Here is a 24,860-nt window from a genome sequence, read left to right on the forward strand (position 1 = left end):
CTTGGAAATGTTTTCCAGTAGCTTATCTTTAAGTGTCAGATTTGCAGCATCTGCAGTAGTTAGTAGTTGATTGATTACAATGCAGGTCGCAGCATTCGCAGTCTCTGAAGCATTTGATGCAAGATCGCAGAGCTCAGCAGGAAATAATGCTGTTTCTGGAATTTTGTCAGATTTGTTACTGGATGATGTGCAAAGTTACACCATCCCCCAATTTTAACTCTTGAGGACAGACTGTCTCTAATCTCAGTGCCGTTTTACATCCTATATAATGGCTGCACTGTCTTTACTTGTAAATTGATCAAAATTACATTATAACACGGTGGGGCAGCGGTAGAATTGCTGCCTTCCAGGGGGAGACCCAGGATCGCTCCCGATTATGGGTGCTGTCTGTACGGAGTTTGTACGTTCTCCCCGTGACCTGCGTGGGTTTTCTCCGAGATCTCCGGTTTCCCCCCCACTCTCCAAAGAGAGACGTATTGGTCTGTAGGTAAATTGGCATAGTACAAGGGTAAATAATCCCTAGTGTGTGTAGGATAGTGTTAGTGTGCGGGGATTGCTGGATAGTGTTAGTGTGCGGGGATTGCTGGATAGTGTTATTGTGCGGGGATTGCTGGATAGTGTTATTGTGCGGGGATTGCTGGATAGTGTTATTGTGCGGGGATTGCTGGATAGTGTTAGTGTGCGGGGATTGCTGGATAGTGTTATTGTGCGGGGATTGCTGGATAGTGTTATTGTGCGGGGATTGCTGGATAGTGTTAGTGTGCGGGGATTGCTGGTTGGTGCCCCAGAGCCTATTTCCGCGCTGTATCAAATAATTTTAAAGACAACATGGGATTTAAATGCCTGAAGGTAATAATGCAGACGTTTCCTACAATGCCCCGTTTCACATGATTTTTAAAATATACGGATCCATTTTCTATTTTATCCCAGATCCGTAACGACTGCTGAGATTGTAAAAGAATCTCATCTTTCCACTGGATCTCATGATCTTAAATCTATCGATATTGACACATTGCCAGAAGGAATAGATTTATTTCTTAAACCACTCCATCAGGGGTGTTTGTCCTGAAGCCGTTATTAGGTCAACTCTTAATCATCTCTGTTCCTAGGAGAATGGGCTTAATTGTTCTGGTCTCTTATAGTTGAATACCATTATATTTGATTTATGGGAGATTTGGTATGTCTATGAATACTCTCTTGAACTTCTCCACAGGTGTACTGTAGAGAACATATTGATTGGTTGCATTGCAGCTGGGTTTGGCAACTCGAACGCCCGAGAATGACGAAGATTGCAAAAAGTGCACAGAATCTTGCTCAGTCCATCACAGGTGCTGACCAACAAGAGTTGCTGCCTCAAGAAGGTAGCCAGCATCACCAGACACCCACACCACCATGGCCACGCTCTCATTTCACTCCCGCCATCGGAAAGGGAGTACAGAGAAGGTTCACCAGACTGATTCCTAGGATGTCAGGACTTTCATATGAAGAAAGACTGGATAGACTCGGCTTGTACTCGCTAGAATTTAGAAGATTGAGGGGGGATCTTATAGAAACTTACAAAATTCTTAAGGAGTTGGACAGGCTAGATGCAGGAAGATTGTTCCCGATGTTGGGGAAGTCCAGAACAAGGGGTCACAGTTTAAGGATAATGGGGAAATCTTTTAGGACTGAGATGAGAAAAACATTTTATACACAGAGAGTGGTGAATCTCTGGAATTCTCTGCCACAGAATGTAGTTGAGGCCAGTTCATTGGCTATATTCAAGAGGGAGTTAGATGTGGCCCTTGTGGCTAAAGGGATCAGGGGGTATGGAGAGAAAGCAGGTACAGGATACTGAGTTGGATGATCAGCCATGATCATATTGAATGGTAGTGCAGGCTCGAAGGGCCGAATGGCCTACTCCTGCACCTATTTTCTATGTTTCTATGAAAGAAGGCATCGGAGTCTGCAAACTGCAACGTCCCAGCTCAGGAGTAGCTTCTTTCCGACAGCCATCAAGCTATTACCCACTGCAACGCCAAATATGCTCCGAACTATATAGACAGCAGCAATATTTTTGACTTTGCATTACTATTGTCTATTTATTTGTCTGTTTTTTTTTTAACATATACTTTACTTTTTTGGTTATTTATTATGGATTTTACAGATTAATATGTTTACATATCTGTTGTGCTGATGCAAGTAAGAATTTAATTGTTCCATTTTGGGACATATGACAATAAAACATTCTGGACTTGACCAGGGAACAGCCTAGTAACCACTATCCTTTAAAGCCCTTACAATTTGTTATCAAGATCAGTGCTTTGCTGTGTCCATGGCATTCCAGTTGATCCTTAATCAGTGACTATAAAGTTCTAATATTGCCTTTTCCTTTTATATTACAATGGTATTATATTGTTCTAACACACACCAACATACGTATTAATATGCCCGACCATCCATTAAGGATATTTTCGCACATTCACCCTTTAAATAAATCTAGCTTAAATTCAATTTTCCCCCCAAAAAAGAAAACAAAAGTTGCAAAGACCATGGGCGAAAGTTACTTTAATTACATAAATTGTATATAGAATGTACAGTACAATTAATTTGACTTGGCACAGTGACCAAGTACAACAATATTTCAATGAATTTCATATCTCTTTGTAGGATATTCTAAAAAGCCTTCGCATTTTAATCAATAAAATAAAATATTGCAAACTCGATCAGCTATGATGGAAAGAAAAGATCGCCATGGGTGTTGCCCGAAGTAAAATGCAAAATGATTTTTGTGAGCATAAGTATGACAGCACCTCAAAGAGTAAATAAAGGGATCGTGGTTCGAGCACTGGTGATTTTGGTGCACTAGATCAAATATTAATTGTCAAACAAAGTGTACTTTGAAGGTGCTGATAGTTGCTTCATTACTTAGCTTTGTCGCACTACATTTAACTACTACGCATCTCGTGCAACCTCCTTGCCATCGCTTCCAGTTCACTTTCAATCTCCTCAAGGCTCTCCACTTCTTGCTCCTGAGAAAATATTAAGAATTGAATTATTACTTGAAATGGACTTTGTCAGAATAACAATGACTGGCACTTTCAAAGTAAGGATATCGTAACAATTCACTTATTTTCCAGGCAACTAATGAGGTGAAAATAAATATGCACCAGCCATGTTTCCAAATGCAGGCATCTGCTGTGTTGAACCACGAGTTGCCACTTGCAAATCAATTCACATTTAAAATGAGTTTTGCAAATACATTTCCTAGAGCCAGAATCCAGTGTGATTGCAGTTGGCAGATGTGGACTCTATCTCACCAGAGGAAAGTGGAAGTAGTTTGAGCCTATGTTTCACAGGCAATTTGAGCCTCTATGCTCTTGTTGAATGTAACAAGTTTAGCATTGGTATGAAGTTGGAAATATTTGCACCAACACTAAACTTGTAGCATGAATGCAATATTAACACTATTTCATCCTTGCACATTTAAAAATAGGATCCTCTAACTACATATTCTGTCTTGCATGAATTCTGTACTTTCTGTTCTTGGCATGTGTGGAGTTACCCATTGAATGAAATGTTCCACATTTACGTGGTGAGTGAACGTAAAGAGTATCAAGTTAGTTCATTTAATCATCCATGTGTGTATGACTTGCATGCAGATCTATTGTGTGAATATTTTGCAAGTGGTGGCTTATGGAAAACGATCTCATGAACCCACCATCTGTTTTGTTGGCAAGTTCTACTTGTGGCAAGCAATGATCTATGTGAATCCGGGGTCAGTGTCAATGTTCTGTCATCCATTCTTGGAAGTGTGCAAAGCTTCTGTTTCTTCAGCTATGCCATCTAAATACTTATATTGAAAAGCACAGCAGTAGAGCATCTCAGATCCCTCAACTCACTAAACACCCAATTACAAAAAAGCATGGTGAAGCTCACAACCCAAGTGACCTGGGTTCAATTGTGACCCAAGGTATAGTATGCGTGGGGTTTGCATATACTCTCTAACACGCCCATGTGTTTCCTAAGGGTGCTTAGGGTCCACCCATATCCAGAAGTCATGCAGGTAGGCAGGTTACTGACTACTCCAGGTTGCCCCTGGTGTGCAGATGAGAGGTAGAATCTGGGATAGGGAGAAGGAGATGGAGAAAAGAAAAGGAAGCTGCTGGAAATATGAGGAGAGTGAAATGGGAAGAGTGCAAATGTGTGAGAGCTGAATGGGGTTGTTTCTATGCTGTATATGATTTCATTCTGTGGACCTGAAAGTGATGAGCTTGAATTCCTGGTGACTGTTCAAGACTGTTCAGCCAGAGAGAAAGACTGTGACAAATTAGCTTGCCGACAATGCTAATAAAGTCATGCTTTTGCAAATAAATATTACTGAAAGTGGGGATATCAACATATTGAAAGTTGTTCTGTCGCTTGGATGTTTTTTCCACAATGTTTGCCTCATATCCAGAGATCTAAACAAAATCAATGCTATTGTGGGAAAAGTTCATCTCATAATTCTGTATACAAGAGGCCTGTGTGGAATTTCTGGAAAAAAACTTATTTCCATTAACCGGTGAGAATGTGGAGATTGCTACCATTAGGAGTTGTTGGAATCAATGGTGCAAGTGAAATGTATGGTTGTGTGGAAAAATAATAGTTCATGTGATAGAAGCAGAATTAGGCCATTCAGCCCATCAAGGCTACTCTGCCGTTCAATCATGGTTGATCCATCTTTCCCTCTTAATCCCATACTCCTGCCTTTTCCTCATAACCCCTGACACCCGCACTAATCAAGAATCTATCTATCTCTGCCTTAAAAATAACAATTGACTTGGTCTCCACAGCATTGTGTGGCAATGAATTGCACAGATTCACCATCCTCTGACTAAAGAAATTCCTCTTCATCTCTTTTGAAAATCTATGACAATATTGAATGCGCTACCTATTTTGTAAATCAATTCTGAGCCTCACCATTTTAGAGCTTGCTAGATTTGGAAATGGCTTAACTCATACTGATAACAGACCTCTAATTTAGGCAAAAATCTGTAGAACACAAAAGATGAAGTGAACTCTTTACCCAAAACATATCTTAGATTGTCAATGAGAATGTCTAATTTGGACAATTGGGAAGGTTGCTTACATCTCCAAATCTCCAGAAGCATCTCCAAATTCTTGAAGGGGCCCCGAACCAAAATGTTGTCTGTCCATTTCCCTCCACAGATGCAGCCTGATCTACAGAGATCTTCCAGTACTTTTTGTTTGCTTAAGATTGCAGTATCTGCAGTATCTCTTGTGCCTCCATCTCCAAATTATTTACAGAATTCTTAAAATTCTATAACCACAATGCCATTGCAATTAAAGAAGTCCAAAATAAATAAATACATGGTGCGTTTATAGTATTTTTCTTGTAAGTGTTTTGGTCATGCTTTCAGGAACAAGAGACCACAATTTTGGAATACCCATTTAAATGTTAGCATTGTGACTGTCTGTAGTATCATGGTTTTGTCTACTAGGTGCTGCTTGGAATGCTGGTCAACGCAGACTTGGTGGACCATAGGACCTGCTTACGCGCTGTCTCTCTAAACTAAACGCCTGCTCTTGAAAGTTCGGGTCAATATGGATCTAGTGCACACCTGGATAAGAAGTTTTAAACTATCTTTCCACGTCACGTTGTTTTTATACAATGAGATGAGTGTTATTTACAATGAATGTGATCTGGAGAAGAACTGGTTGAGAGGATTAGCCATTGATTATAAATCCATGTCATTTTCACGTTGATTTGTTTCAAGTCTTATTTGAAATAGAGTAGACAAATGTCATGCATGCCCTGCCAACATTTTGCTAGCCAAATATCTCACACTTTGTCCCAATCTAGCAAGCTTCAAGATCCCAAACAAAAAGGCAGCCATGTCCATGTTTTTCTGATGTTGATGAGCTGCTCTCCCCGGGGACAGGAGTGGGAGCAACATCTGCTCCCCAATGGTTTACAGACTCAAGCTTAACAAGTGACTGTGCAGTTTTAGCGCCTACACATCACAACCATAATCCAGCGGGCCGTGCGGTGGTAGAAGCTCCCAGTGGACTGCGGCCTGTGGGCTGGAAGCTGCCCTGCTGGCCCCTGCTCGTCCCCTACGGCCGGATGCACCGAGACCCGGTGGGCCGTGATCCGTAGGGGGGAAGCCGCTGAGAAGATCCTGCTCTTCCCAGAAGACCAGAGACTGGGAGGGTGGTGCAGGCGATGACGACCGATGCAACGGGCGAGGAACAAGGCTGTTAGGAGGGGGGACCAGGGAATGGCCGACCTCGCCTTGCAGGTCTGTGGCAGGAGGCACCCCCAGGGGCACAAAGGTGGATGGGTGAGGAAAGGTATGTCAGTTCGCAGGTTGATCCACACGTCCAAGGGAGGTGGCAGCTGGAGGCCCTGCGACAGCCTGGAGCGTGTCTGGACCGGGCAATGCTCATAAGAACTAGAGCATGGACTGGACTCTGAAAATGGCACCAAAACATGGCACCTCATGCATGGGGGCTCAGTGGACTATTTCTGTACACTCTGCTAAATGGGATGGGCTTAGATACGGCAATAATCTACTGGACTGCTTGTAAGGAATGAATTTCACTCTGCATTTTCATGTGTGACAATAAAGCACATTAGTACCACTATTGATAGGAAACAACACAATACATCAGTTATGCATTTAACTGACACCAACCTCATTCTTCCTGATTGCACTTCCTTCCTCTTCCTTCTTGTCTTCCACATCAAGCTGTTTTCGCAATGCAGGTGATGCAATGGCCATCTTGTCCTTCTGCCTAACTTCCTCAGGATGAGATCTTCTGTTTCCCTGCACATGTTGGAGATGACCATGCCTGCCATGTGGTTTATGGTTTTCAAATCGGATCAATTTGTCTTCATCACTCGCTTCATGTTTTCTCAACCTCTTCTCTGGGACTAATTCTTCCATCTTTTGTTTTCCCTCCTCCCACTCCTCAGACAACTCCTCATCTTTTCCATCATTTTTGCTTGCAGATTCTTCCTCTACATTTACTGAATCCTGGTGCCTCTCGCTGTTTTCATTGGACCTCATTTCTTCATCTGAGCCCTTACCATTTTCCTTCACCTCTGAACTATCACTGTTGGTTGCTTCGTCTCCCCAGTCTTCTTGTGAGGGTTCCTCACTATAGGTTAGCTCCTCATCCTTACTGTCTTCGTTAGGGTTGTGAGTTTCTTCCTCATCCTCCTCACTACTCTCTTTGATGTGATCTTCACCCACTTCCTCGGTGTATTCATCTTCATGTGCTTCTGTGCTATGCTCCTCACTTTGCCTCTGATCCTGGGACGGGCCCACATCAGACTCACTTTCAGAGGAGCTACTTTTGAATGGCTCATCTCCTATTGGAACCTTCCTTGCTGTTTCACTATCTCTGACGGTTATAATGCTGCTCGAGTCTGTAGTTGTGTCCACAAGCTTCATATAACGGTGCCTTCTTACAGCTGGTTGTTTTTCCTTTCCGATTTCCTCCTCCATTTTCACTTTCTCAGCAGATGATCGATGCTGTTCTGCTGGATTCTCTTTAATGTTATCTGCAGAGCAATCAATACACCAAGTTAAATGTCAAAACTCCATCTTGATCATTTGCTTTGATTCGGTTATCATATTAATACACAATGGCAACATCTTCTCCAAAGTCAGCAGGGTGGCAATTTGTGTAGGAAGGAACTGCAGATGCTAAATTATACAGAAGATAGATACAAAGTGCTGGAGTAGCTCAGCGAATCAGGCAGCATCTCCAGAGTAAAAGGATGGGTGACATGTCAGGTCGGAACCCTTCGTCAGACTGCTAGGTAGAGGTTGTCTGAAGAAGGGTTCCAACCCAGAAATGTCACCCATCCATTTTCTCCAGAGCTGCTGCCTGATCTGCTGAGTTACTCCGGCACTTTGTGTCTATGTAGGGTAGCAATTTGTCTTTGACCATTAGTGTACGTTGGGCACCACAGTGCCAAATGCAGAGCTGAATAATACTGATAATAGGGCTGAATATTAGTGTAGCTGTAGTAATCAAAGGCAAATCTCTGTCCCTCCAATTATCAACTATAACAAAGGTCAACAAGTTTTCAGTGCTAAATGGAAATCATCATTTTAATACTACCCCCATTTTTTACCCATCACATGTTGGTAAAAACAACGTTCTTTGCTTTTGAGATGCATACCTGGATAAAAATGTTGGGAAACGAATAATGGAAAAGCAATACTAAACTAAATCAAAAGGCTGGAGAAATGCCATGCAGCAGGCAACATCTGAGGCGGGAATGGACCCAACTCTGAAGAAGGGTCCCAACCCAAAACATAATTTGTCCATTCCCTCCACAGATACTGCCTGACCCACAGTGTTCCTCCAACAGTTTAATTTTTTGCTCAAGAGTTCAGCATCTGCAGTTTTTTGTGTCTCTGTAGTGATACTATTTTTTTTTTTTTGCTTTGTAATTAATTTATGTGTTAGGCAACTTCTGCTGATGGATGTTTGTGAATTAAAATTGCAGTGGCATACATTCTTTCATCCAAAATGCTTCACAAACATTACTTAGCTGATGTTTTACTGATTTTGCTGATGATTGTAGTGTAGCTGGGACATTGTTGGTCGGTGTGGGCAAGTTGGGACGAATGGCCAGTTTTCACACTGCATCACTCTATGACTATGATTAGAAATCTGAGCTCAACTGAGCAGGTGTTTAGATTATGTTGAACTGTTGCCACACGCCTCTAGTGGGTTATCGCGACACGTACCCAATGATGATATCTTTTTGTTGGCATTATTCTTGAGAACTTCAAGTTGCTTTTCTTTGAAATCATTGTTCTGTTTCATCTGGAGTGCCTTCTCATTGGCCCCTGAAACAAAATGTCAAAGAAAATGTGTTAATGAAGCAACAGAGGTTTTCAGTTCCATCTGGACTTGTGTAGATTGGATTGAAATTAGTATTATTGCCTTCCTTGTATATCAAGCAGACTATATCCTTGACACCAATGCTTTGCCATCTTGAGAACTAAGTTACTCATCATTCACATTCTATGTCATAAAACATTGCAATAACATAAGATACATTTGGAAGTAGCATATTTCACTTTTCGTCAATGCAGATACTATTTTTTTAAATGATTTTTTAGTTTTGAGATGCAGCACAAAAACAGGCCACTCGGCCTACCGAGTCCATGCAGACCAGCGATCCCCGCACACTAACACTATTTTACACCCATTAGGGACAATTTACAATTGTACCAAAGTCAATTAACCTACAACCCTGTATATCTTTGGAGTATGGGAGGAAACCGGAGTACCTGGAGAAAACCCGTGCAGGTCATGGCGTGAATGTACAAACACCATACAGACAGCTCCTGTGGCCAGGATCGAACCCAGGTCTCTGGTGCTGTAAGGCAGCAACTCTACCACTGTGACGCGCATGACTTACTTAATGTTACTCAAAACACCAGATTACTATTTGTGTGCTTAATGTTGCACGATGGAATTAATGCTAATGGTGTAAGGTGGGTACTATATCCAATGGTCACGCTAGGACAATCGATTCATTTTTATTTGGTTTAATCTTGTGCACTCATTTCCAATAGGTAGTTAAGCTGAACTGCAGACACAGGTGCCTCTGCTTTACCTGGTGAGATGCTGGCCACAATGGGTCAAAGCTATAACCCTGCAAGCTTTCATACAATCTGTCTACATCTTGGTGGAAGGAGTGTGCCCCAATGGAGAGTCCTGCAGTCAATATTGGACAAGTAGAACCAGCAAAAGTGTTCTTCCAGATCCCAGAGGCTTGATGGGCAATTCCAAAACATACTGATCTTACCTCCCATGTCAGAAATCTCGACCCAGCAGCAAACACCATCTCTATTGTGCACAGCAAGTCCATTATTAAACAAAATTAACACAGAACCAAATGGGCTATTACCACACACGACAAAGCTTAGAGTGACAGCATCATACATCATAAACAAGTCCTTCAGTTCACTGGGTACATGCCAATTATCTAACTATCCTGTTATTCCCCCGGCACTCACAATCAACTCTCCCCAGATTGCAAACACTCAACGGATGATTAACCTACCAACCTGGTTCGTCACAGGAAGACCATTCAAACTCCATAGAGACAGCGCCCAAGGTCAGAATTGAAACGGAGTCATTTGAGCTACGAGGATGCATCTTTACAAGCTACCCCCTGTGCTGTCCTCCAGATGTCAAAGTAAACTTTAAGGTGACTTTTAAAGGACGCGGTGAGTGAATTCTAGAGTTCATGCTCTTTTAAGCTCAAGACAGTGCCAAGGATTATGGAATGGCTATATTCAGGAGGATCAGCAAGCCACATTAAAGATACAGAAATATCCAAATGCTGGAGATAGTCAAAAGAAAAGAGACAATAAAATTATTTTTTAACAAAATGGGGAATAAAAGACAACTGAATGATTTTAAGATGGGAATAGCCAATATTCGCTAAAGGTTTTTTTTTTGTTGCCTTTGGTGGGATATGTGGTACTTTGCAAAGTTGTGATTCTGCCCGGTCAAAAAGAACGTTGGTGGAATAGTATTTAACCTCCTCAATTAGGAAAGTTGCAGAAGGAATGGAATGTGGATGTTAAATGTGCAATTGCTGCACCCAAGTCTGGCACTATCCTGGACACGATAGTCTAGCCTATCCTGGAGCAGACAAAGGCTCTTGGTTTACAGTCAGTAACACAATTATCAGCCATAGACACAAAATGCTGGAGTAACTCAGCGGATCAGGCAGCATCTCTGGAGAAAAAGAATAGGTGACGTTTTGGGTCGAGCCTTCTTCAGACTCAGGCGGGGAGGGAAACTAGAGATTTGAAAAGGTACAAAGAACAAAAGATTGCAACCTAATCGTATTAATAATTTCACTGTGGTCCTGCTTTAGTTGTATCCACTCGACCCGCTGAATTACTCTAGCATTTTGTGTCTATATTCGGTGTAAACAGGCATATGCAGTTCCTCCCTACACAATGATCAGGGAGTACCTTCAGCAGCAAGTTCCTGAAATTCACGCAGGAGGTTTTGATGTCGAAGCATGCTGATTATTCTCTCATCTACAAAGGAGCACAGAATTACAAATATTGAAATTTCTAATTGAAATTAGCAGTTCACTGACTGTAAATCCAGGTATGTAATGATCAGGTATCTAAAGCTACTTCATGCTTAAGAGAGAGTGTAGATTTTACAATTAGACTGCACAAGGTTACAGCGACTTCAATTGATTAAATTAAAATCAATTGAATCTTTTAAGTAGGTATAATGTCTTCAAAACCCACGGAGGTGACGGTCCAGTTGTCATGAGAAATTAAATAGGTTTCACAATTAACTTAATGAAATGGTGATAGAAAATGAAAGGATTTGAGTTCAGCTTACCTCCCTTGAGAGCTTCCATGCATTCTTGGCTGATCGGCAAAGGGCTGGGGTTGGACAATGTGTCGGATATTACCTCCACAACACAATTCATGATCTACAAAAGGGGGGAAAAAGTATCTAGCACTCAATGCCGTTGAGGGGGAAAGTGGTCCCTCGGGGGGGAAATGCATCAAGGTCAGAGAGAGGTCAAACAACAATCTTACCTTGGCGTCGGCTTTCGATGGTTCCTTGGGCACAGGCGACGAGGAGGCTAGAGGAAGGGAAACATACAAGAACATGTAATCGAGTCTACTGCCCATGCGAGGAGGAATCTCAGCGGGGAGTACAGGAGCGAGTGGCTGCAGGGTGTTGGTCGAGCAACGAGGGTTTTAGAGACCGATTTAAACAGGCAGTTGCCATCACAATGTTGGGACAGATGTTGGCGAGCGGCTCGGATCAGCGACGGGTTTGGCAGCAAAGCCCGCTGTCCTTGGTGCTGAACTGGGTCATTGCGGTACCTCTCTCGTCTATCAACTTAATGTATTACAAATTAAGACAGATTGCAACAATCCGGAGATGAAGACTGGTGGGAATGGGAAGTAATAAATCCTCCTTACCTTGCTTGGCAAGTAAAAGTGTGAAAAATATCAAGGCGATCATTTTTCTTGCAAAATGTGCACAAGCCAAATCAGTGCAAAACACACTCTCTCTCTCTCTCTGTCTTTCCCTATCTCTCTCTCTCTCTATTTCCCCCTTTCTCTATTTCTATTTCTATTTCTCTCTCCCCACGCGTTTAATCCAGATCCCGCATCAAAAAGTCAAACATAAGTACAAGGCGAAGGCGAAGGTTCCGATGCGCTGTGAGTCGGATTGCGTTGAGCTAACTGGCTCCCGCAGCTCGCTGGAAGCAACGTGGATTGCAGCAATAACTCCAGCTTTAAATCCCAGCAGCCGGATGTGACAATCAGCACAGTCAAATGAAAGCCCGGCGGAGTCCAAGGCAGAACCAATCCAGGTAAACCTGGGTGAGCAGAAGCAGAAAGCAACCCAACCAACTGGCAACATTAGGTTCCATTCTCACCAGAAGCAGGCAGCAAATCTGCGTGTCCGATCTTTGTCCATCGTTACTTCAAACACTGTACACTGTACATAAATATAAACCTTCAGTTACCTGAAATGTTGCTTTAAACAATTAAAATGCCATCTGTGCCAAGAACACTTTTTGCTTCATACTTTTTCCAAGTACTGACTGAAACGTGTTGTAAACTCATTTTAAACTTTCCGAACTGAGTCTATAACACGTTTCAGTTCGTTTTCTGCATAAACATTCAACAACATATGGCATAGAAGGCGACCTTTCACCCATCAAGTCTATGCAGGCTGTGGAAACAAGGAACTGCGGATGTTGGTTTACCAAGGAAAGACACAAAGTGCTGGAGTAACTCAGCGGGTCAGGCAGCGTCCCAGGAGAACATGGATAGGTGACTTTTTAGGTCGAGTCCCTTTTTCAGACTTTCATATGTAAGCTCTTTTTATTTACATAAATAGTTACTTAACACAACTTTATAAATTTCCAAGTGCGCAAAACGACACTATTGCATTTTAAAGACAATAGTTATCTGAGCTTTTAATCTTTGCCATCTAATAATCTATAGATGCCCGTCTGAATCTACTCAGCAACTAAACCTCCATGTTCCAACTGAGGAATAAATGTCAAAGATTCACCATTCTCTCAGTGGAAAACGTCTCCGTTTTTTTAATTTGAGTAGCCAGCATAGATTGTGTAATATTTCCCTGGCAACATTCTGTTACCACATGAACACTTCATACAATTCAACAGACTGTATAGGACTGGAATACGAATCAGTCTCACCATACTTCACCTGCTGAAGTTGACATCTGTTTTTTTCAGACAAATTACAACATTTTGGCAACTGCCCTTTACAGTAATGGTTTGTGATGCCCTTTTTAACATCTGGTATGCTGATAGTTCAGTAAACATACTTACAGCAAATGAATTATGCTGGCAATTATGTGGGCTGTGGACATTCAGCAGTGGACATGTCAGATGGTAGCATATTGACTGTAATGTTAAAAAAGGATGATTATTCCATAGCCATTGACAACATTTCCTCAAGTCAGAATAGTTCAATGGTTCTTTATTGTCACGTATGTGCAGCACGATGACATTCTTCTGCACAACTCACAAATGCACAGTACCTAATCATTGAAGAGCCAGAACACGGTGGCACGGCAGCAGAGTTGCTGCCTTACAACCCAGGGGCCCGAGTTCGATTCTGACTACGGGTGCTGTCTGTACGGAGTTTGTACATTCTCCCCGTGACCTGCGTGGGTTTGCTCCGGGATCTCCAGTTTCCTCCCACAATCCAAAGCCAATTGACTTGGTAAAATTGTGAATTCTCCCTAGTGCATGTACGATTATGTTAGTGTGCGGAGATCGCTAGTCAGCGTGAACTCAGTGGGCCGAAGGGCCTATTTACACACTGTATCGCTAAACTAAACGAAACAGGCCAGACAATAGACAATAGGTGCAGGAGTAGGCCATTCAGCCCTTTGAGACAGCACCACCATTCATTGTGATCATGGCAGATCATCCCCAATCAGTATCCCATACCTGCCTTCTCCCCATATCCCTTGGCTCTGCTATCTTTAAGAGCTTTATCTAACTCTCTCTTGAAAGCATCCAGAGAATAAGCATCCAAAGCCTTCTGAGGCAGAGAATTCCACAGATTCACAACTCTCTGGGTGAAAAGGTTTTTCCTCATCTCCGTTCTAAATGGCCTACCCCTTATTCTTAAACTGTGGCCCCTAGTTCTGGACTCCCCCAACATCGGGAACATGTTTCCTGCCTCTTTCATGTCCAATCCCTTACTAATCTTATATGTTTCAATGAGAGACCTACTATCATCCTTCTAAACTCCAGAGTGTACAAGCCCAGTCGCTCCATCCTTTTGTCATATGACAGTCCCGCCATCCTGGGAATTAACCTTGTGAACCCCCTCAATTACCTTGTGCACTCCCTCAATAGCAAGAATGTCCTTCCTCAAATTTGGAGACCAAAACTGCACACAATACTCCAGGTGTGGTCTCACTAGGCCCTGTACAACTGCAGAAGGACATCTTTGCTCCTATACTCAACTCCTCTTGTTATGAAGGCCAACATGCCATCCGCTTTCCTCACTGCCTGCTGTACCTGCATGCTTACTTTCAGTGACTGATGAACAAGGACACTCAGATCTCGTTGTACTTCCCCTTTTCCTAACTTGACACCATTCAGATAATAATCTGCCTTCCTGTTCTTGCCACCAAAATGGATAACCTCACATTTATCCACATTAAGCTGCATCTGCCATGCATCTGCCCACTCACCCAACCTGTCCAAGTCACCCTGCATCCTAATAGCAGCCTCCTCACAGTTCACACAGCCACCCAGCTTTGTGTCATCTGCAAATTTGCTAATGTTACTTTGAATCCCTTCATCTAAATCATTGATATATATTGTAAATAGCTGCGGTCCCAGCATCGATCCTTGCGGTACCCCACTAGTCACTGCCTGCCATTCTGAAAGGGACCAGTTAATCCCTGCTCTCTGTTTCCTGTCTGCCAACCACTTCTCTATCCATGTCAGTACCATACCCCCAATACCATGTGCATTAATTTTGCCCACTAATCACCTATGTGGGACCTTATTTCAGAAGATTAGTCAAGCATGATTTCCCCTTCATAAATCCATGCTGACTAGGACCAATCCTGTTACTGCTATCCAAATGTGTGGCTATTTCATCTTTTATAATTGACTCCAGCAACTTCCCCATCACCGATGTACGGCTAACTGGTCTATAATTCCCTGTTTTCTCTCTCCCTCCTTTCTTAAAAAGTGGGATAACATTAGCTACCCTCCAATCCACAGGAACTAATCCTGAATCTACAGAAAGTTGGAAAATGATCATCAATGCATCCACGATTTCTAGAGCCACTTCCTTAAGTACCCTGGGATGCAGACCATCAGGCCCTGGGGATTGATCAGCCTTCAGTCCCATCAGTCTACCCAACACCATTTCCTGCCTAATGTGGATTACCTTCAGTTCCTCTATCACCCTCGGTCCTCTGGCCTCCACTACATCTGGCAGATTGTTTGTGTCCTCCTAAGTAAAGACAGATCCAAAGTACCTGTTCAACTCGTCTGCCATTTAAATTCGTCCCAGAATAAATTCATCTGTTTCTATCTTCAAGGGACCCACATTTGTCTGAACTAATGTTTTCATCTCCACATACCTAAAGAAGCTACTATCTACTATCCTCCTTTATATTCTTGGCTAGTTTACCTTCATACCTCATCTTTATTCCCCATATTGCCTTTTTTGTTATCTTCTGTTGCTCTTTAAAAGTTCCCTAATCCTCTGGCTTCCCGCTCATCTTTGCTGTGTTATGCTTCTCTTTTATTTTTATACTGTCCCTGACATCCCTTGTCAGCCACGGTCGCCCCTTACTCCCCTTGGAATCTTTCTTCCTCTTTGGAATGAACTGATCCTGCACCTTCTGTATTATTCCCAGAAATACCTGCCATTGTTGTTCCACTGTTATCCCTGCTGGGGTCTCTTTCCAGTCAACTTTGGCCAGCTCCTCCCGCATGCCTCCATGGTCCCCTTTGCTCAAATGCAACACTGACACCTCCGATTTTCCCTTTCTTGGGGTCCAGTACTAACCTGATTTTCCCAGCCTACCTGCATGTTGAAATCTCCCATAACCACTGCAGCATTACTTTTGCTTCATGCCAATTTTAACTCTTGATTCACCCTATATCTAGGCTACTGTTTGGGGGCCTGTAGATAAGTCCCATTAGAGTCTTTTTACCCTTACAATTCCTCAGTTCTATCCAGACTGACTCCACATCTCCTGTTTCAATATCCCTCGCAAGGGACTGAATTTCATTCCTCACCAACAGAGCTACCCTACCCCCTCTGCCCACCTGTCTGTCTTTTCAATAGGACATGTACCCCAGAATATTCAGTTCCCAGCCCTGGCCCTCTTGCAGCCAGGCCTCTGTAATTCCCACAACATCATACTTGCCAATTTATAACTGAGCCTCACTTTATTCCTTATACTTTGCGCATTCATATACAACACTTTGACCTCGGTATTCACCTCCCCTCTCGCACCAATCACTATTGCCCCTGACCTTACTCTCTTATCCCTCCTCGAACTTTCCTTCCCATTAATTCGGGAATCTTTTGTAACTTCTCCTCACCACACTTCCCCTTTAACTCCATCTTTATACTCCAATTTGTCAACCCCTCCCACTGCTATTTAGTTTAAACCCACACTGGCAAACGTGCCTGCCAGATGCAGGAAAACATTTCCTGATGTTGTGGGAATCCAGAACCAGAGGTCACAGTTTGAGAAAAAGGGGTAGGCCATATAGGACTGAGATGAGGAAAAATGTTTTCACCCTAGAGCTCACACCCTCTAGTCCTGGCAACATGGAATCAAATTATTGATTTCAAAAATTATAAATTAGATGCCCATATAACCACCACTGGGTTCAGAAAGATTTAGAATGTACTGTCATGGTATGAAATTGACTCTGAGGAGAGGGTGTAAGTTATTGATATATGTCTCAATTTGTTTCATTTTTTTCCTCCTTCTTCCAATCTTCGTGGAATTATGGATATCACTCAACTTTAACCATGTAATTTTCTTTCATTGTATCAATGCCTAGTCTTAGAAATCTAATGTTACTCTTAATTTAGAAAGAATCAATAAGATGACGGATCTCCTCGGGCTCCACCTCCTCCCTTTTCCTTTCTTCTCCCCGCCTCCCCCCCACCCCCTATCAGTCTGAAGAAGGGTTTCGGCCCGAAACGTTGCCTATCTTCTTCGCTCCATAGATGCTGCTGCACACGCTGAGTTTCTCCAGCATTTTTGTGCACCTTCAATAAGATGACGGATCCCATTTGTATAAAATGTATTCTAATGTTACTTTGTGAAAACTACCAAAGATTCAGATAGATTTTATTTTCAGTGATATATTTGAGTTACTATGGGTTCATAACTAAATTGATTTTCTCACATGCACAGACATAATTACAGGTCGGCATAAATACTTATTGTATAGAAAGGCTAGCGTTTGTGCTTTGTGTACAAATACAGATGTACGTCTGCACAGAATTACAGAATGCCAGATTTTGTGTTACCACACACGCATACACAGACTTATACACATTGGTAGACGTTCATATGTATGTACACTGAGACATTTGCACATAAATACATAAATGTAAACATTCACACATATACATTGGCATATGCATGTGCATCTATTTGCAGCTATATGTGAACACGTGCATGAATATATGCATTCACTTCTCCGTGGATTGTCACCTTGTTGTGGTGGAGAAGCTTGTGTGGTCTTGAGATCCTGAGAGAGATGCCGTCTGGAGCTATGCTCCTCGTAGGGTCACCCTTGGCGGTAAGGTCGAGGGGGAGGACTCTGACAAATCCAACCAAGAGCAATCCAACCTAGACCTCAACGGTGGAACAGGCGGAGGAGGATGGCTGACTTTAGTGGAGCGTCACAACGGCTGGGAAGGCAGATGAAGGCTGCAGCAGAAAAGGGTCTCCGGTCGTCTTGGACTCCATGCCACTGTATGCTGACCCAGATCTGTCAAGGACTGTGTGGTGGCTGTCTGTGCACCAGTCTCCCCACGTTAAACAAAGTCATGCACAAGCAGGCGTCCTCCATGAGAGGACAGTCATACTTGTTTCCAGTGACTGCCGATGATATGCATTCACCTGCACACACCAGCAGAGATAAACCATACCAAAACATCAATGAGCACTGACATATGTGCACTTACAAACTTGGCTATACTTATGTGCTGATACACAATATATCTTTCTGTAACAACAAATGTTTCTTCATCCCCTTTAATCCTGAAATCTTTCACAACTATTTGGAAATACTTTTTCTTAAAGCACAGATGCAAAGTTTTTATCAAAACTGAACTCTGAAACAAAAACAGAAAATGCTGAAAATACTTAGCCGGTCGGCCTGCATCTGTGGGGAGAGAAACAGAGTAAGTGTTTCAGGTTGCAGGCCCTTCATTATTTTCCCATAGATGCAGACTGATCTGTTGAATATTTCCAAGAGTTTCTGCCTTTGCCGAACTGGTCCATGCTGATGGATAATCTTAACAACATTGACAGGTTTCTTGTCTAAATGCCTAGTATTGGATTATGTTTTACATTACTAAACAGTGGGTCTAGATTTTCTTTCTGTTCATTAATTTAAATGCACAACCTGGGTGGCACAGTGGTAGAGTTGGTACCTTACAGTACCAGAGACTCAGGTTCGATCCTGTCTATAGGTGCTATCTGTACGGAGTTAGTATGTTCTCCCCATGACATTGTGGGTTTTCTTTGGGTGCTCCAGTTTCCTCCCACACCCCAATGATGTACAGGTTTGTACGTTAATCGGCTTTGATAAAATTGGGTGAAATTGTAAATTGTTCCTAGTGCCTGGGATAGTGCTTATGTACGGGGATCACAGGTCGGCACAGACTCGGTGGGCCAATGGGCCTGTTTCTGCGCTGTATGTCTAAACAAAGCTAAACTAAATACGATCCCTCTTCTGGCAGTGACATGGTGGAGATCTACATTGGATATCAAATGCTCTGGGCTAGAGACTGGGAATTTGATTCTCTTAATACAAAACATGATTTGCTTCTGATATTGGTCTGAGCCTTCAGTCATCTCACAGCTTATAGCCTCCAGTTAATTGTCAGGAAATTGAAAGTACAACATGATATTTATTACAGGAAATGAGTGAATCTTGCTGATGGAGGTTATTGCTTAATCATTAGATTGTCACAAAAGTCTGACGGGGATTGAAAATAAAGAAATGGTCAATGGTACATTTATCATCCAACCTTGGGTGGTGTAAGATAGAAACTGATTTTCAGGATGAAGTGTAAAATGGTCTTCAGCCTGAGTCAGGAGTGAAGCAGGATCATAATGTCTGAGCATTACAAGAACAGCTTCTTCCCCACTGTATCAAACACTTAAATGGGTCCCACATATGCCAGGGACAAATTTCCCAAATTCCCAAGCTAACTCGTTGAAGCCCTTGCACTTATTATTATCTGCACTTTCTCCGTAGATGTAACATTATATCCTGCACTTTGCTATATTTAAGAGGGAGTTAGATGTGGCCCTTGTGGCTAAAGGGATCAAGGGGTATGGAGAGAAGGCAGGTACGGGATACTGAGTTGGATGATCAGCCATGATCATATTGAATGGCGGTGCAGGCTCGAAGGGCCGAATGGCCTCTACTCCTGCACCTATTTTCTATGTTTCTATGTTTCTATGTTCTTTGTTTGTTTTCTCTTTTAATACCTGATGTGCTCATGTTTAGAATGATTTGCCCGGATAACATGCAAAACAAAAATGTTCACTGTATCTTGGTGCACGTTAATAATAAACCAATATTAATACCAATACTTCTATTACTCTTAATTCTGTTAACTCTAATTGGTCATTTTCCTGTATATTTCATCATATGACCTCCTGCCTAAACCACCCTTACCCTAAATTAGCTTTTTCTCTTCTCCAGTGTTATTTATAGTGAGAACATTCAAAAAGGAAAAAAATAATAATAACCTTACTTATTCCTCCTGATAATGTGCTCAAAATTCAAAGGAAAGTTGCATATTCCATTGATATTAATTTGAATTTTTTCTCTTCTGTTCTATATTTTCAGCATTTTTTTAGATTTCCAGCAATGGTGGTATATTGTCTTTTCATTTGATGTAAACTGATTAATGTTTAACTCAAAATCTCATTTGTAGTTGCTAGTCGCAGGTTTACTGGACCTGCATTATCAATAGACAAGGTCAGCACAATTGTAGTGTGTTTTGGAGCTCATGCTACATGAAGAGTAAATGTCGATCCCACCTGATCTGGTTTTGTGGCAGTAATGTTTGAAACCCATAGGTGGCGCTCTCACAACTTCCACCTATGCTTCTCACCTGTGAGTCTAGGTGTAGAAACAAGGAACTGCAGAAGGTACACAAAATTGCTGGAGGAACTCAGCGGGTGCAGCAGCATCTATGGAGCGAAGGAAATAGGCGACGTTTCGGGCCGAAACCGTTTACAAAAAAAAGACACAAAGTGCTGGAAATAACTCAGTGGGTCAGTGGGTTATGGAGAACATAGGTGATGGGTTAAGCCACTGTGCCATTTAGACCTAAACAGCAACCTTTGGTGACCTTGCCCACCACCCAAAATAAAATCAAGGTCGAGGTGACCTGCAACCTCCTACCACCTCCCACACATATGTTGAAAACCCTCCTCGACTATGAAGAAAACCGGCTTCGACTAGACCTGCGACTAAAAAATTATCGATGTTTAAAACGGCAACCTATTTTTAGTCGAGGCCGATTTTAATCATAATGAAGAAATAGCAGCAACCTCGATGAAGCCTCGACCACGCGGAAACCACTTTCGACCATTAGGGAGAGTGGCCAAAACCTCCTGTGACCTCATGGCGGGCAAGGTCACCAGAGGTCACCAGAGGTTGCTGTTTAGGTCTCCTAAGTGGCTTAATGCCCCTGTCCCACTTAGGAAACCTGAACGGAAACCTCTGGAGACTTTGCGCCCCACCCAAGGTTTCCGTGGTTCTCGGAGGTTGCAGGTGGTTGCCAGAGGTTGCAGGTAGTGGAAGCAGGTAGGGAGACTGACAAAAACCTCTGGGAACCTCCGGGAACCGCACGGAAACCTTGGGTGGGGCGCAAAGTCTCCAGAGGTTTCTGTTTAGGTTTCCTAAGTGGGACAGGGGCTTTAGGACCCTTATTCGGACATATTGTGGGGGTGGGGAGTGCAGAAGAGAGCTGTAAAAGATGAGCGGCAGGACAAAATGTGACAGGTAACAGGGGACAAGTAACACAGGCAAGGGTTTATTTTGAGAGGCAGGTGGTTTGGATAAAGGCCAGAGTTTAAAAAGCAGAAGGTGTGAGACAAAGGGATTGACGAGGTGCGAACTGTGAAGCCTGCGGGAATGTGGGGGAGGGAGAGGGAAGAAAAAGGTGCAAGTCCAGGTGGGGTGCAGGAGAGTGTGGGGGAGAATGAGGAAGACAGTTTTGGAAAGGTGAAACTAAACATCTTTGAAATTTAATATATGAAGAAGCATCTCCACTATTATATTAAAAAAGCAGATTAGCCAATGAAAGATCATCCATAACTTTGCAGACAACATTGGTACTGACAAGCAGCAAGAGCATTTTTGTTCTTGAATCATTTCATTGTGATCTATAAAATATTTGTTTTGGAGGCAGAACTATTTATTGTTTCATTGTTGGATGGACAAATAGCTTTCCGCTGTATGGATTAGTAATTGAAGACATTCAAAAACAAATAGGATTCATTATATTTGGCGTGAAGCCTGGAATGCAATGGATGATTGGAATCATTAACTGTTCCTTTATGGTGACTGGATTTATTTTTACAAGAGAACAACTAAATAGGGGTTTTATTCCACAAATAAATGGATATAACCACAACACTCGACACCATCTGCCTAATGAATGTCCTTTTCCACATGTGGAAAGAATCTCATTTGAAAGACTGTGATTGAAAATAAGGGATCTATGTTGTTGTTGCATTATCTGGTCAATGGCTGAATTTCAATGAGATGCGATGTAATCTAAACTATTTTAAAGTATTAAAGGTAGACACAAAATGCCACTGGAGTAGCTCAGTGGGTCCTCCTCTGTTGAGTTCTAAATTTCTCCCGGTCCTCTGGTTTCTTCTTCTGGCCAATTGATATGCCTCTTCCTTGGATTTAACATTCTCCTTGACTTCCCTCGTCAGCCACGGTTGAGCCGATTTCCCAGTTTTATTTTTTTGCCAGATAGGGATGAACAATTTCTGGAGTTCTTCCATGCGGTCTTTAAATCTTCGCCATTGCATCTCCACTGTCAACCCTTTAAGTATAATTTGCCAGTCTATCCTAGCTAATTCCCATCTCATACCTTCAAAGTCTCCTTTATTCAAGTTCAGGACACTAGTCTCTGAATTAACCGAGTCACTCTCCATCCTAATACAGAATTCCACCATATTATGGTCACTGTTGCCCAAGGGGCCTTGCACAACAATCCTCTCCCTATTTAAAAAACTGCCTGTGCCTTTATTCTTTCAACTCAAGTGCATGAGTGTACACTTTTCTATGCTGTTTACCATTTGCCACTTCTTTGCCCCTCTCCCAACCTGTCCAAGCCATTTTGCAGACTCCCTGCTACCATTAAACTCATTGGAGACCCTCCGACTGTCTTCAATTAGCCTTTACTGGACTATCTTACACTAAATGTTGTTCCCTTTATCATGTATCTGACTGGTTAGCACGCAACAAAAAGCTTTTCAATGTACCTTGGCACATGTGACAATAAAATAGACTAAACTACACTCCTGGATGATATAGTGACACAGGATGGCTGCCTCACACAGATTCAGCGACCTGGTTTTTGTTTGAACTTTACATGCTGTCCGCACAGAGTTTGCCTGATATTTCTGTGACTACGTGGTTTTACTGTGGATGCTCCAGTTTGCTCCCTATGTCTCCAGATGTTCTGGTACATTAATTGGCTGCTGTCTTTGATCAAATCTTACTGGCTTTACCTTGCACTAAATGTTATTGCCTTATCATACAACTGTGCACTGTGAGTGGCTCGATTGTAATCATGTATTGTCTTTACGCTGACTGGTTAGCATGCAACAAAAGCTTTTCACTGTACCTCGGTACACATGACAATAAACCAAAGCCGCCTAACTCAACTAAACTAAACAAAGTAGATGTAACGTGAGAAGATTCTGCAGTGGAGCAGTAAAATGCAGACACATGGAACTGCAGATGTAGTAACATTTGGACACAAGAAACTGCTGATACAAAGTCTTAAGAAGGGTCCCGACCCGAAATGTCTCCAGGTCTCCACTGCTCCCCTTCTCCAGTTCTGCCTGTTATTTCATATGAAGAAAGACTGGATAGACTCGGCTTGTACTCGCTAGAATTTAGGAGATTGAGGGGGGATCTTATAGAAACTTACAAAATTCTTAAGGGGTTGGACAGGCTAGATGCAGGAAGATTGTTCCCGATGTTGGGGAAGTCCAGGACAAGGGGTCACAGCTTAAGGATAAGGGGGAAATCCTTTAGGACCGAGATGAGAAAAACATTTTTCACACAGAGAGTGGTGAATCTCTGGAACTCTCTGCCACAGAGGGTAGTTGAGGCCAATTCATTGGCTATATTTAAGAGGGAGTTAGATGTGGCCCTTGTGGCTAAGGGGATCAGAGGGTATGGAGAGAAGGCAGGTACGGGATACTGAGTTGGATGATCAGCCATGATCATATTGAATGGCGGTGCAGGCTCGAAGGGCCGAATGGCCTACACCTATTTTCTATGTATCTATTTATCTATGTACTGTGTGCCTGACTTTGAAATAGATTGTCTCAATCAAAGGTAAAGGTGGTGCAGCGGTAGAGTTGCTGCCTTACACGCTTACTGTCTAGTTTATTGTCACGTGTACCGAGGTATATTGAAAAGCTTTTTGTTGTATGCTAACCAGTCAGAGGGAAGACTATACATGATTACAGCATCCACAGTGTACAGATACATGATAAAGGGATTAACAAGTTTGATCCTGACTACGGGTGTTGTCTGCGTGGAGTTTATACGCGGGTTTTCTCCGGGATCGTCGGTCTCCTCCCACACTCCAAAGACGTACAGGTTTGTAGGTTATTTGGCTTGGTATAAAAATAAAATTGTCCCTAGTGTGTGTAGGACGGTGTTAATGTGTGAGGGTCGCTGGTCGGTGCGGACTCGATGGGCCGAAGGGCCTGTTTCCACACTGTATCTCTAAAACTAAAACTAAAACAAAGCTTAGAGCTCACCCCCCCCCCCCCACCCCCAACAGTACTATAGGAATACTTTCACCTGAAAGACTGCAGTGGTTCAAATACATGCCTCACGATGAGAAGTGTGCAATAAGCAATAAATGTTGATTTGAAAGTAAAACTGACATCCTGTAAAAGGAATAAAATGAAATAAATCGACCAATGTCAACAATATTTACAACTGTATCACAAAATATATGGATGATACCTAGATTAAAATGTATTGCAACACATACTGGGGTGTAGTTTTACTGAAAACCAATCTCTGCTCAAAATTAAAATGTGGACTTGTGCAGTCTTGCGATCTATGAAGTAGAGCAATGGAATACATTAAGTCTTTCTCCCAGGAGATTTGACAATAAATTATTCTCTCCAGAAAAATGCATGGAAAGCAGCACAGCTTGCACGCAATCTGCTTGTAAAGCAGAAAGCACAGAATGGCATTGCTGTCTCTGATGTCAACATCTACAAGAAATTCATCAGCCTCTCCTGTCCAACCCTTAATATCAGCAGTGGGGCAATGG

The 24,860-nt window shown here is 42.5% G+C and overlaps 1 protein-coding gene across 1 annotated transcript; it reads right to left on the reverse strand.

The window, feature by feature from the left end:
* Nucleotides 1–2,529: 2,529 nt before the first annotated feature.
* On the reverse strand, nt 2,530–16,369 carry chga (chromogranin A). Its single transcript, XM_033027749.1, has 8 exons — nt 16,364–16,369; nt 11,991–12,114; nt 11,598–11,644; nt 11,395–11,488; nt 11,007–11,075; nt 8,754–8,855; nt 6,681–7,552; nt 2,530–3,011 (listed from the first exon to the last, which is right to left on the reverse strand). Exons 2-8 carry the CDS (start codon nt 12,031–12,033, stop codon nt 2,928–2,930), a joined length of 1,311 nt encoding a protein of 436 aa, XP_032883640.1. The 5' UTR covers nt 12,034–12,114; nt 16,364–16,369; the 3' UTR covers nt 2,530–2,927.
* Nucleotides 16,370–24,860: the final 8,491 nt, after the last annotated feature.

Source organism: Amblyraja radiata, chromosome 9, assembly GCF_010909765.2.
Source record: "Amblyraja radiata isolate CabotCenter1 chromosome 9, sAmbRad1.1.pri, whole genome shotgun sequence".
NCBI classification, from domain to species: domain Eukaryota; kingdom Metazoa; phylum Chordata; class Chondrichthyes; order Rajiformes; family Rajidae; genus Amblyraja; species Amblyraja radiata.